Genomic DNA, 15,245 nt, shown 5'->3' with positions numbered 1-15,245 from the left:
TATAGTCAAATAACCATAATATATATATAGAATGATAAGAGAGCAAACTTGAAACCAGGTTGGAATGGTAAAATCTCTGCATTCAGTTTGCAGAACTACAAAGCAAAATAACGGTGTTTCTTCCGGGGGCAAAATACAAAACAAAGCCATGCTTAATGCTAAACTAAGCTGAAATATTGAAATTCCAAAGTTTATGACTTACGAGACGACATTTATCTGCTAAGCTAGTGCAGACGACTGCAAAGTTGATCCGAGTAACAACATTGAACTCCATGACCTTAAGCAGGACATATTCCGTTGGCCACTCATAAGAAGCTTAGATCATCCCGTTGAAGCTAGCAGAATCCATAAGTACAGCTTTGATTTGATCTGGATGGATGTCTTGGCCTTCCTTGCATTGCTGGGAGCATTATAGAATCCCAAATCCCAAATTAGTTTCAGAAATCAGAATGCAGAAAAGTATAACAGACATCTTAAAAGGCTGAACATGGTCATTTCTGGGTAAACCCCGCCTTGTGACCCTGGCAGGCAAAGGACACTAGCCATGGTAGGTTGTCCATAACTGATTGGCTCAAACTAAGAGGGCTGGGATTCAAACTTGTGAGCTTGTGGTTACACGTTTGTATCCTTAGTCATCTTGGCTGACTGACTAGCTCAAACCAAGAGGGCTGGGATTTGAATTCATGAGCTTGTGGTTACAAGTTTGTATCCTTAGCCATCTTGGCTGGGGTTACCCCCGACGTTTTAAAAGAAGAAAAAGAACTGGCACACATTCAGAAATCGTGACACTTGATTGTTCCAACAAAGTATTCAAGCAGCACCACTGTCTCTGAATAGAGGACAAAACAGGACATCTAACATTCTTACTCAAAAAGGGAGTTTGGGAGGAGGTGGGGGCGACAATAATGTTTCACAAAAGATGGTCACTTAAAACAAGAAAAGTGAAAATTTCAGTCCTAGCTTTCTCCTACATATGTGCATGTGGACAGTTGTATATGTATTGTGAAATGTGAACGCATGTGAAAGCTTGCAGGGCAAGGGGATTGATTTCAGTGTGTGTGAGCTTTTCATACACATGCTAGTGTGCAGCAGTTTCTTTCTCTCGGGTGGAAATAATATAAATTACCTCTGCTCGGAAAATATCCAAGGCAAACCCGTTGAAGCAGCTGATAACAGCCTGTTGGATGTCTATACCAAGGTTGTCAAGAGCCTTCATTGTTGAAAGTAATAGGCCGGGTTTGCGGCTACAAAACATATGGATATTCACCGCTCTTCCTTCTCTAACCCTTACTTCAACCTACAAATACACATAATGTCATCATACTTGGGGTGGCGAGGGAAACTTGCAGCCACTACCCGAGGGTGTGTGCTGGGTAAACCCCGCCTCGTGACCCTAGTCAGCAAAGGACCACAAGGAGGTAAACCAGCCTAGGTTGGCTATAGCTGTCATTGGTTCAAACCAAAAAGGTTGGGATTCGAACTTGTGATCTTGTGATTACAAGTTTTTATCCTTAACCAACTTGGCTGTGGTTACCCCCAATTTCATCATACTTAATACCATAGAAAGTGAATATGACACCAGATGACCAGATATATTCTTCTTTGTTTTTATGATGAGTGCCAAAATCAGAAATTCTTTTTAGGTATAAGAATCATATTACCCTTGCAGGCTGCCCAGTTGGACTAGACAGCGGGCTTGCAAATGCAGTTGGACTGATTTCTTCTTTGATACGGCAGGGTAGGGCAGATGCAGTTGGTGTCAACGGGTAGAAACTTGAATTAGGGGTTAATGCGGAGCAAGGAGGAGTAGACTCAAGTTCATTGTGGAGGTCATTGATTTTCTGCAGAAGTTCCTTCAAGTATTCAATTGCATCCCCTAAAATCGAAGCTCTGTCCATCTGCAAAACGCAAGAATTACAATTAAACTCATAACCATTATGGTACCAAAGTCACGAATTGATCTGCATCACTTCGAATTGCATTAAAAAAACCACAAATATCAAGCCCTCATGAAGAAAAATTCATGACAGAACAAACCAGATTATCTTTCTTTAATGTTTTCTCAAAGCAAGGCCATTGGGTTTTAGAAATTTAGCAATAGTTTTGAACCAAGATGCAAGTCACTAGTGATATTGGTAGTTCACAAACCCAACCATTCAAAAGATTTTAAAATGCCTTTCTAGGATTTGAAGTTTTAATCACTCTGTTCTAATGAAAATTCAGAGTAATGACTAATTATGGTACTAAATTTTGCACAAAAGACTAGGCGTTTCTTGAGCAATATATAATACGGAGTAGTAATAAAGTAAAAAAAGCAATGCAAAAGATTATTTAAAAAAAAAAAAAAAAAAAAAGAAGAAGCAAATTCGACATTACAGCATGTCATTGAAGACTGAAGAGGATAACTAATGGGGCTCACTGTTGTAGTAGTAGCTTTCAAAGCATAGCAGTGTCTATCTCCCTGTCTGTGGTCCAGAATTTTAAAGATGCTTTTGAACATAATTTCATAAACTCCATGTGAGTGTATTTAATGCTATCAATGGTTTTTTAATTAATTAGCATATCTTTTGAATAGCACAGTCGAGTAATTCATAAAATCAAATTACACAAGCAAGCAAGCAAAAAAGTTTTAGAAAAATTCAAAAACGAAAGGGAAGCAAAAGGACTGATGAATGTGAAGTGCTAAAACATGTTAAAATTCACGAGAACTTGCTGCAAAGAATTTTGTTTACCTTACTAATCTTTGGAACAACAGACCTCAACATGTAAAGCCTGTCGTTGAGCTTCTTCCTACGCCTCCTTTCGGCCATCAAGTTCTTGGCTGGAAGCCCTTTCTTCTTCCCCTTTTGGTCACCCCCAGTGGCATTGGAGGAGCTAATTACACCATTCTTAACACTTTCATCAACTTTGCCACTGTTTTCAACAAGCTCATCTGAGTCATAGTTCAAATTGGAGCCATCAATGCTCACATCCTCCAATTCATCTCCCCCATTGCTCCCTTTCCTCTTCCTCTCATTCACTTCACTCTTCTTATCAAAGCTGCTATCAGTGTGGCCAATTTCACCACCCAAAAGTGCTAAATTTCCACTAGAATTTCCAAGATTCTTCCTAAGAGCAGCCCTCTTTTGAAAGAGAGTAGGCTGTGCCCCAATTGAAGCAAAATTATCAAGTGGCTTTAACAACTTGGACCTATTAAGAAACAAAGCATTCTCATTCTCATTCTCATTCACATTCAAGTTAACACATCCCTCTCCAAACCCTAGTGGACCAAACCCCCCTCCTCCACCATTGTGTGGAAGTTGCAGCAAATGGGTAGAACCAAATTGAGGAACAGAGCTCAAGTTGGGAGCCCCCAAGAAGTTCTGACAGCTCAAATCACCAAACCCACCACCCAAAACCCCTCCCCCTCTACTCAAACCACTCAGGGCTTGAGTTTCAAGAAACCCACTCTCACACCCCAAATCAAACCCACCCTGATCCAAGGGATGGCTCATCATGGCAGCCTTGTGGGGCAAAAAATAGTGCACCTGAGAAGGGTCAAGAGCATTGAACACAGAAGCAGAGGAAGGAGAGCAAGAGGAAGAGGAATCCACAGGGTGCAAGATCAGATTGTTGTCAGGCTCAGAGAAATTTGTAGAGAAAGAGATGCCCCCATGGCCTTGCATGGGTGCACCATTGTTGTGGCCATGGTGATTATTAGCCATGTACCACTCCACTTCCTCAGCTTCCAGCATGGACTTGATTGTTGCCATCTCCATTTCCTCCTTGGCCGCTAATCCTCCTCCGCCGGCGCCGGCGCCGCCATTGTTGTTGTGTGCCCAAGAACCTGTTTGGTCTTCCTCTTTCCCATCCATCCAAACCATGCTTGTCACTCTTGATAACATTTCCTTTCTTTCTTCGCCAAGATTCTTTCTTTTTTCTCTCTGTAATGGCGAAATCAACGAGAAGAAGAGCAGAGTGGGGCTAGAGGGGTGCAGAAAGCAAGAGAGAAGGGGGTGGGGGTGCAAAGGGAAATGCCTTTTTGTGTTATCATATGGCTTTATACTTGCCAATGTTACACTCAAAAAGTGAAAACATTCAAATGTTACTGCTTATATTGGAAAAAGGATTTGTATAATCAGAGTAAAAACTGCCAATATATATATATTATAATCTTTTTCTCACTCCAGAAGCCCTGTCATCCTATGCTGTTGCTCACTTTTTGGATTGAAGTATTTTTCTTTAGTATTTTACTATTTTAAATCATAAATTTTTTTGAAAAAAAAAATCATAAATTTATTAATACACAAATCATCGGCAATTTATATCGTGAATCAGGGTCCACAGTGCATTGTGGACCCTGATCCAATATACAGAATCTGACTTCATAAAATAAAGAATTCATGTTCATAATGCACATAATTATATAGCTGAGAATACATAATACACGATAATTGCACGTTTTCATCCAAAAGAAGCTCTACAATTATTTGTTGATGATAAGCTTTTAGGATTTTTTTTTTGGAATTTGGAACTATATTTTATTATTTAAATTATAAATTTATTAAGATAATCACATTTATTATTATTATTATTTATAGATTTACTCATTTTCTTATAATCTTTTGTATTATTTTTAAAACACTTAATTTAAATGCATCTATTAAATTTGTACTATCATTGTAAATTCAACATAATCTTTTTACCGGCGATATGAAGTAGAATTTAAAATTATTTTGACAATCTTACATATTAAACAAATTATCTACAATTTATATCATGGACCAGGGTAGGTCCACAGTATGGACCTGGTCCACAATATAACGATTGCAAATCATCATCTTAAATTATCTTTTTGGGTGGATATTAATAATTTTATACTATCCCTAAATACCAACATCATTAATTTATTTTAATAAAATTTGTTATTTAGAATGGTATTTAATTCTTTATAATCACAAATATATCAAGACAATCAAATTTACTATTTTATTCTAGTGCAATTTTAATAATTTTATATGAGCTTATATCACTTCTAGAAAACTTTATTTGTATCAACACGTCATGGCCAGTTTTATACCGTGCGCGGTCATTTAGTATATCATTCTGTGGGCGAAAAAGTAGCTTCCTACTTCCTTGAAAATTTTTAAGGATTATCAATATTTATTTATAGCTTTTTAGATGAAATTTTCTTTATTTAGAACTTTATTTATTTATTTATTTTAAAAAAATCAATCAAAATGATCACTCAATTGCAATTTTAATCATTTCATAAGTTCTAATATCATCTTTTACGGTTACATTTGCATCCATCCATTGAAGTATTTCTATGTGTGGGTTTAAATTAGATTTTGAGATTTTCTGCAATTTTACAAATATAAGAGTTGTCATCTTGAATTATTTTTATGGACAAGTTTCAAATATTATTTTGTGTTTTAAGCATTACACATGTGTAATTTGTTATATATTGTGATCAACTCTATCTTCAATGAGACTTTTTAAGAATAATTCTAGAGCTAAAGTGATCTAAGGCACGATAATTGCACGCTTTTATCCAAAAAGATACACTACAATTATTTGTTGATGATAAGTTTTTAGATTTTTTTTTTTGGGATTTGAAACCATATTTTAATATTTAAATCATAATTTATTAAGATAATCACATTTATTATTATTATTATTATTATTATTATTATTATTATTATTAGATTTACTCATTTTCTTATAATATTTTGTATTATTTTCAAAACACTTAATCTAAATGCATCTATTAAATTTGTATTATTATTATGGATTCAACGTAATCTTTTTGCTGGCGATACAAAGTAGAATTTAAATTTGTTTTGCCAATCCTACATAGTACAGAAATTATCGGCAATTTAAATGGTGGACAACGGTCCACAGTGTGGATCCTGGTCCACGATATAACGATTGCATATCACCATTTTAAATTATTTTTTGGGTGGATATTAATAATTTTAAACTATCCCTAAATACCATCCAACATCATTAATTTATTTTAATAAAATAAAATTTGTTATTTAGAATGGTATTTAAATCTTTATAATCACAAATATATCTAGACAACCAAATTTACTATCTTATTCTAGTGCAATTTTAATAAATTTATATGAGTTTACATCACTTCAAGAAAACTTTATTTGTATCAACACGTCATGACCAGTTTTATACCGTGTGCAATCATTTAGTATATCATTCTATGGGCGAAATGTATCTTTCTACTTCCTTGAAAATTTCTAAGGATTATCAATATTTATTTATAACATTTTAGATAAAATTTTCTTATTTAGAACTTTATTTCTTTAAAAAAAAAATCCATCAAAATGATCACATTTGTTATCACACTCCATTGCAATTTTAATCATTTCATAAGTTTTAACATCATCTTTTACGGTTACATTTGCATCCATCCATTGAAGTATTTCTATGTGTGGGTTTAAATTAGATTTTGAGATTTTCTGCAATTTTACAAATATAAGAGTTGTCATCTTGAATTATTTTTATGGACAAGTTTCAAATATTATTTTGTGTTTTCAAGCATTAAACATGTGTAATTTGTTATATATTGTGATCAACTTTATATTCAATGAGATTTTTTCAGAATAATTCTAGAGCTAAAGTGATCTAAAACACGATAATTGCACGCTTTCATCCAAAATGAAGGTCTACAATTATTTGTTGATGATAAGATTTTAGATTTTTTTTGGGATTTGTATCCATATATTATTATTTAAATCATAAATTTATTAAGATAATCACATTTATTATGATTATTATTATTATTATTATTATTATTATTTATAGATTGATTTACTGATTTTCTTATACGGAGTAATATTTTGTATTATTATAAAAAATAACTTAATTTAAATGCATCTATTAAATTTCTACTATCATTGTGGATTCAACGTAATCTTTTTACCGGCAATACGAAGTAGAATTTAAAATTTTTTTGGCAATCCTACATAGTACAGAAATCATCGGCAATTTATATATATCGTGGACTAAGGTCCACAGTGTGGACCATACGATATAACGATTTCAAATCATCATCTTAAATTATTTTTCTTGGTAGATATTAATAATTTTATACAATCCCAAAATACCAACATCATTAATTTATTTTAATAAAATTTGTTATTTAGAATGGTATTTAATTCTTTATAATCACAAATATATCAAGACAATCGAATTTACAATCTTATTCTAGTGCAATTTTAATAATTTTATATATATAAGTTTATATCACTTCTAGAAAACTTTATTTGTATCAACACGTCATAGACAGTTTTATACCGTGTGAGGTCATTTAGTATATCATTCTTTGGGCGAAATGTATCTTTCTACTTCCTTGAAAATTTCTAAGGATTATCAATATTTATTTATAACATTTTAGATAAAATTTTCTTATTTAGAACTTTATTTCTTTAAAAAAAAAATCCATCAAAATGATCACATTTGTTATCACACTCCATTGCAAATTTAATCATTTCATAAGTTTTAATATCATCTTTTACGGTTACATTTGCATCCATCCATTGAAGTATTTCTATGTGTGAGTTTAAATTAGATTCTGAGATCTTATGAAATTTTACAAATATAAGAGTTGTCATCTTGAATTATTTTTCTGGACAAGTTTCAAATATTATTTTGTGTTTTCAAGCTTTTTCTGGACAAGTTTCAAATATTATTTTGTGTTTTCATGCATTAAACATGTGCAATTTGTTATACATTGTGATCAACTCTATCTTCAATATAATGAGATTGTTATACATTGTGATCAACTCTATCTTCAATATAATGAGATTTTTTAAGAATAATTCTAGAGCTAAATTTATCTAAGACACGATAATTGCACGCTTTAATCCAAAAAGAAGCTCTTCAATTGTTTGTTGATGATAAGATTTTGTATATTTTTTTTTTCAATTTGGAACCATATTTTAATATTTAAATCATAGATTTGTTAAGATAATCACATTTATTATTATTTATAGATTTACTCATTTTCTTATAATATTCTGTATTATTTTCAAAACACATAATTTAAATGCATCTGTTAGATTTGTACTATTATAGTGGACTCAACGTAATCTTTTTGTCGGGGATACGAAGTAGATATTAAATTTTTTTTTGACAATTCTACATAGTACACAAATCATCGGCAATTTATATCTTGGACCAGGGTCCACGGTATAGACCCTGTTCCACGATATAACGATTGCAAATCATCATCTTAAATTATTTTTCTTGGTGGATATTAATAATTTTATACTATCACTAAATACTAACATCATTAATTTATTTTAATAGAATTTGTTATTTAGAATGGTATTTAATTCTTTATAATCAAAAATATATCAAGACAATCGAATTTACTATCGTATTCTAGTTCAATTTTAATAATTATATATATATATATGAGTTTATATCACTTCTAGAAAACTTTATTTGTATCAACACGTCATAGTCAGTTTTATACCGTGTGCGGTCATTTAGTATATCATTCTTTGGGCGAAATGTATCTTTCTACTTCCTTGAAAATTTTTAAGGATTATCAATATTTATTTATAACTTTTTAGATAAAATTTTCTTATTTAGAACTTTATTTAAAAAAAAAATCCATCAAAATGATCACATTTGTTATCACACTCCATTGAAATTTTAATCATTTCATAAATTTTAATATCATCTTTTACGGTTACATTTGCATCCATCCATTGAAGTATTTCTATGTGTGGGTTTAAATTAGATTCTGAGATCTTATGAAATTTTACAAATATAAGAGTTGTCATCTTGAATTATTTTTTCTGGACAAGTTTCAAATATTATTTTGTGTTTTCATGCATTAAACATGTGCAATTTGTTATACATTGTGATCAACTCTATCTTCAATATAATGAGATTTTTTAAGAATAATTCTAGAGCTAAATTTATCTAAGACACGATAATTGCACGCTTTCATCCAAAAAGAAGCTCTACAATTGTTTGTTGATGATAAGATTTTGTATATTTTTTTTTTTCAATTTGGAACCATATTTTAATATTTAAATCATAAATTTGTTAAGATAATCACATTTATTATTATTTATAGATTTACTCATTTTCTTATAATATTCTGTATTATTTTCAAAACACGTAATTTAAATGCATCTGTTAGATTTGTACTATTACAGTGGACTCAACGTAATCTTTTTGTCGGGGATACGAAGTAGATTTCAAATTTTTTTTGACAATTCTACATAGTAAACAAATCATCGGCAATTTATATCATGGATTAGGGTCCATGGTATAGACCCTGGTCCACGATATAACGATTGCAAATCATCATCTTAAATTAGTGTTCTTGGTGGATATTAATAATTTTATACTATCACTAAATACTAACACAATTAATTTATTTTAATTAAATTTGTTATTTAGAATGGTATTTAATTCTTTATAATCACAAATATATCAAGACAATCGAATTTACTATCTTATTCTAGTGCAATTTTAATAATTTTATATATATGAGTTTATATCACTTCTAGAAAACTTTATTTGTATCAACACGTCATTTTCAGTTTTATACCGTGTGCGGTCATTTTGTATATCGTTCTGCGGGCGAAATGTATATTTCTACTTCTTTGAAAATTTCTAAGGATTATCAATATTTATTTATAACTTTTTAGATAAAATTTTCTTATTTTGAACTTTATTTTTTTTAAAAAAAATCCATCAAAATGATCACATTTGTTATCACACTCCATTGAAATTTTAATCATTTCATAAATTTTAATATCATCTTTTACGGTTACATTTGCATCCATCCATTGAAGTATTTCTATGTGTGGGTTTAAATTAGATTCTGAGATCTTATGAAATTTTACAAATATAAGAGTTGTCATCTTGAATTATTTTTTCTGGACAAGTTTCAAATATTATTTTGTGTTTTCATGCATTAAACATGTGCAATTTGTTATACATTGTGATCAACTCTATCTTCAATATAATGAGATTTTTTAAGAATAATTCTAGAGCTAAATTTATCTAAGACACGATAATTGCACGCTTTCATCCAAAAAGAAGCTCTACAATTGTTTGTTGATGATAAGATTTTGTATATTTTTTTTTTTCAATTTGGAACCATATTTTAATATTTAAATCATAAATTTGTTAAGATAATCACATTTATTATTATTTATAGATTTACTCATTTTCTTATAATATTCTGTATTATTTTCAAAACACGTAATTTAAATGCATCTGTTAGATTTGTACTATTACAGTGGACTCAACGTAATCTTTTTGTCGGGGATACGAAGTAGATTTCAAATTTTTTTTGACAATTCTACATAGTAAACAAATCATCGGCAATTTATATCATGGATTAGGGTCCATGGTATAGACCCTGGTCCACGATATAACGATTGCAAATCATCATCTTAAATTAGTGTTCTTGGTGGATATTAATAATTTTATACTATCACTAAATACTAACACAATTAATTTATTTTAATTAAATTTGTTATTTAGAATGGTATTTAATTCTTTATAATCACAAATATATCAAGACAATCGAATTTACTATCTTATTCTAGTGCAATTTTAATAATTTTATATATATGAGTTTATATCACTTCTAGAAAACTTTATTTGTATCAACACGTCATTTTCAGTTTTATACCGTGTGCGGTCATTTTGTATATCGTTCTGCGGGCGAAATGTATATTTCTACTTCTTTGAAAATTTCTAAGGATTATCAATATTTATTTATAACTTTTTAGATAAAATTTTCTTATTTTGAACTTTATTTTTTTTAAAAAAAATCCATCAAAATGATCACATTTGTTATCACACTCCATTGAAATTTTAATCATTTCATAAGTTTTAATATCATCTTTTACGGTTACATTTGCATCCATCCATTGAAGTATTTCTATGTGTGGGTTTAAATTAGATTCTGAGATCTTATGAAATTTTACAAATATAAGAGTTGTCATCTTGAATTATTTTTTCTGGACAAGTTTCAAATATTATTTTGTGTTTTCATGCATTAAACATGTGCAATTTGTTATACATTGTGATCAACTCTATCTTCAATATAATGAGATTTTTTAAGAATAATTCTAGAGCTAAATTTATCTAAGACACGATAATTGCACGCTTTCATCCAAAAAGAAGCTCTACAATTGTTTGTTGATGATAAGATTTTGTATATTTTTTTTTTTCAATTTGGAACCATATTTTAATATTTAAATCATAAATTTGTTAAGATAATCACATTTATTATTATTTATAGATTTACTCATTTTCTTATAATATTCTGTATTATTTTCAAAACACGTAATTTAAATGCATCTGTTAGATTTGTACTATTACAGTGGACTCAACGTAATCTTTTTGTCGGGGATACGAAGTAGATTTCAAATTTTTTTTGACAATTCTACATAGTAAACAAATCATCGGCAATTTATATCATGGATTAGGGTCCATGGTATAGACCCTGGTCCACGATATAACGATTGCAAATCATCATCTTAAATTAGTGTTCTTGGTGGATATTAATAATTTTATACTATCACTAAATACTAACACAATTAATTTATTTTAATTAAATTTGTTATTTAGAATGGTATTTAATTCTTTATAATCACAAATATATCAAGACAATCGAATTTACTATCTTATTCTAGTGCAATTTTAATAATTTTATATATATGAGTTTATATCACTTCTAGAAAACTTTATTTGTATCAACACGTCATTTTCAGTTTTATACCGTGTGCGGTCATTTTGTATATCGTTCTGCGGGCGAAATGTATATTTCTACTTCTTTGAAAATTTCTAAGGATTATCAATATTTATTTATAACTTTTTAGATAAAATTTTCTTATTTTGAACTTTATTTTTTTTAAAAAAAATCCATCAAAATGATCACATTTGTTATCACACTCCATTGAAATTTTAATCATTTCATAAGTTTTAATATCATCTTTTACGGTTACATTTGCATCCATCCATTGAAGTATTTCTATGTGTGGGTTTAAATTAGATTCTGAGATCTTATGAAATTTTACAAATATAAGAGTTGTCATCTTGAATTATTTTTTCTGGACAAGTTTCAAATATTATTTTGTGTTTTCATGCATTAAACATGTGCAATTTGTTATACATTGTGATCAACTCTATCTTCAATATAATGAGATTTTTTAAGAATAATTCTAGAGCTAAATTTATCTAAGACACGATAATTGCACGCTTTCATCCAAAAAGAAGCTCTACAATTGTTTGTTGATGATAAGATTTTGTATATTTTTTTTTTTCAATTTGGAACCATATTTTAATATTTAAATCATAAATTTGTTAAGATAATCACATTTATTATTATTTATAGATTTACTCATTTTCTTATAATATTCTGTATTATTTTCAAAACACGTAATTTAAATGCATCTGTTAGATTTGTACTATTACAGTGGACTCAACGTAATCTTTTTGTCGGGGATACGAAGTAGATTTCAAATTTTTTTTGACAATTCTACATAGTAAACAAATCATCGGCAATTTATATCATGGATTAGGGTCCATGGTATAGACCCTGGTCCACGATATAACGATTGCAAATCATCATCTTAAATTAGTGTTCTTGGTGGATATTAATAATTTTATACTATCACTAAATACTAACACAATTAATTTATTTTAATAAAATTTGTTATTTAGAATGGTATTTAATTCTTTATAATCAAAAATATATCAAGACAATCGAATTTACTATCTTATTCTAGTGCAATTTTAATAATTTTATATATATGAGTTTATATCACTTCTAGAAAACTTTATTTGTATCAACACGTCATTTTCAGTTTTATACCGTGTGCGGTCATTTTGTATATCGTTCTGCGGGCGAAATGTATATTTCTACTTCTTTGAAAATTTCTAAGGATTATCAATATTTATTTATAACTTTTTAGATAAAATTTTCTTATTTTGAACTTTATTTTTTTTAAAAAAAATCCATCAAAATGATCACATTTGTTATCACACTCCATTGAAATTTTAATCATTTCATAAGTTTTAATATCATCTTTTACGGTTACATTTGCATCCATCCATTGAAGTATTTCTATGTGTGGGTTTAAATTAGATTCTGAGATCTTATGAAATTTTACAAATATAAGAGTTGTCATCTTGAATTATTTTTTCTGGACAAGTTTCAAATATTATTTTGTGTTTTCATGCATTAAACATGTGCAATTTGTTATACATTGTGATCAACTCTATCTTCAATATAATGAGATTTTTTAAGAATAATTCTAGAGCTAAATTTATCTAAGACACGATAATTGCACGCTTTCATCCAAAAAGAAGCTCTACAATTGTTTGTTGATGATAAGATTTTGTATATTTTTTTTTTTCAATTTGGAACCATATTTTAATATTTAAATCATAAATTTGTTAAGATAATCACATTTATTATTATTTATAGATTTACTCATTTTCTTATAATATTCTGTATTATTTTCAAAACACGTAATTTAAATGCATCTGTTAGATTTGTACTATTACAGTGGACTCAACGTAATCTTTTTGTCGGGGATACGAAGTAGATTTCAAATTTTTTTTGACAATTCTACATAGTAAACAAATCATCGGCAATTTATATCATGGATTAGGGTCCATGGTATAGACCCTGGTCCACGATATAACGATTGCAAATCATCATCTTAAATTAGTGTTCTTGGTGGATATTAATAATTTTATACTATCACTAAATACTAACACAATTAATTTATTTTAATTAAATTTGTTATTTAGAATGGTATTTAATTCTTTATAATCACAAATATATCAAGACAATCGAATTTACTATCTTATTCTAGTGCAATTTTAATAATTTTATATATATGAGTTTATATCACTTCTAGAAAACTTTATTTGTATCAACACGTCATTTTCAGTTTTATACCGTGTGCGGTCATTTTGTATATCGTTCTGCGGGCGAAATGTATATTTCTACTTCTTTGAAAATTTCTAAGGATTATCAATATTTATTTATAACTTTTTAGATAAAATTTTCTTATTTTGAACTTTATTTTTTTTAAAAAAAATCCATCAAAATGATCACATTTGTTATCACACTCCATTGAAATTTTAATCATTTCATAAGTTTTAATATCATCTTTTACGGTTACATTTGCATCCATCCATTGAAGTATTTCTATGTGTGGGTTTAAATTAGATTCTGAGATCTTATGAAATTTTACAAATATAAGAGTTGTCATCTTGAATTATTTTTTCTGGACAAGTTTCAAATATTATTTTGTGTTTTCATGCATTAAACATGTGCAATTTGTTATACATTGTGATCAACTCTATCTTCAATATAATGAGATTTTTTAAGAATAATTCTAGAGCTAAATTTATCTAAGACACGATAATTGCACGCTTTCATCCAAAAAGAAGCTCTACAATTGTTTGTTGATGATAAGATTTTGTATATTTTTTTTTTTCAATTTGGAACCATATTTTAATATTTAAATCATAAATTTGTTAAGATAATCACATTTATTATTATTTATAGATTTACTCATTTTCTTATAATATTCTGTATTATTTTCAAAACACGTAATTTAAATGCATCTGTTAGATTTGTACTATTACAGTGGACTCAACGTAATCTTTTTGTCGGGGATACGAAGTAGATTTCAAATTTTTTTTGACAATTCTACATAGTAAACAAATCATCGGCAATTTATATCATGGATTAGGGTCCATGGTATAGACCCTGGTCCACGATATAACGATTGCAAATCATCATCTTAAATTAGTGTTCTTGGTGGATATTAATAATTTTATACTATCACTAAATACTAACACAATTAATTTATTTTAATTAAATTTGTTATTTAGAATGGTATTTAATTCTTTATAATCACAAATATATCAAGACAATCGAATTTACTATCTTATTCTAGTGCAATTTTAATAATTTTATATATATGAGTTTATATCACTTCTAGAAAACTTTATTTGTATCAACACGTCATTTTCAGTTTTATACCGTGTGCGGTCATTTTGTATATCGTTCTGTGGGCGAAATGTATATTTCTACTTCTTTGAAAATTTCTAAGGATTATCAATATTTATTTATAACTTTTTAGATAAAATTTTCTTATTTTGAACTTTATTTTTTTTTAAAAAAATCCATCAAAATGATCACATTTGTTATCACACTCCATTGAAATTTTAATCATTTCATA

At 28.9% G+C, this 15,245-nt stretch overlaps 1 protein-coding gene across 1 annotated transcript; it reads right to left on the bottom strand.

Moving 5' to 3' along the window:
* Positions 1-4,011, bottom strand: LOC116032724 (transcription factor ICE1). Its single transcript, XM_031275427.1, has 4 exons — positions 2,733-4,011; positions 1,662-1,898; positions 1,127-1,297; positions 1-400 (listed from the first exon to the last, which is right to left on the bottom strand). Exons 1-4 carry the CDS (start codon positions 3,882-3,884, stop codon positions 317-319), a joined length of 1,644 nt encoding a protein of 547 aa, XP_031131287.1. The 5' UTR covers positions 3,885-4,011; the 3' UTR covers positions 1-316.
* Positions 4,012-15,245: the final 11,234 nt, after the last annotated feature.

This window comes from Ipomoea triloba, chromosome 10 (genome assembly GCF_003576645.1).
Source record: "Ipomoea triloba cultivar NCNSP0323 chromosome 10, ASM357664v1".
In the NCBI taxonomy this organism is placed as follows: Eukaryota; Viridiplantae; Streptophyta; class Magnoliopsida; order Solanales; family Convolvulaceae; genus Ipomoea; species Ipomoea triloba.
This window is presented reverse-complemented; position numbering and strand designations above follow the sequence as displayed.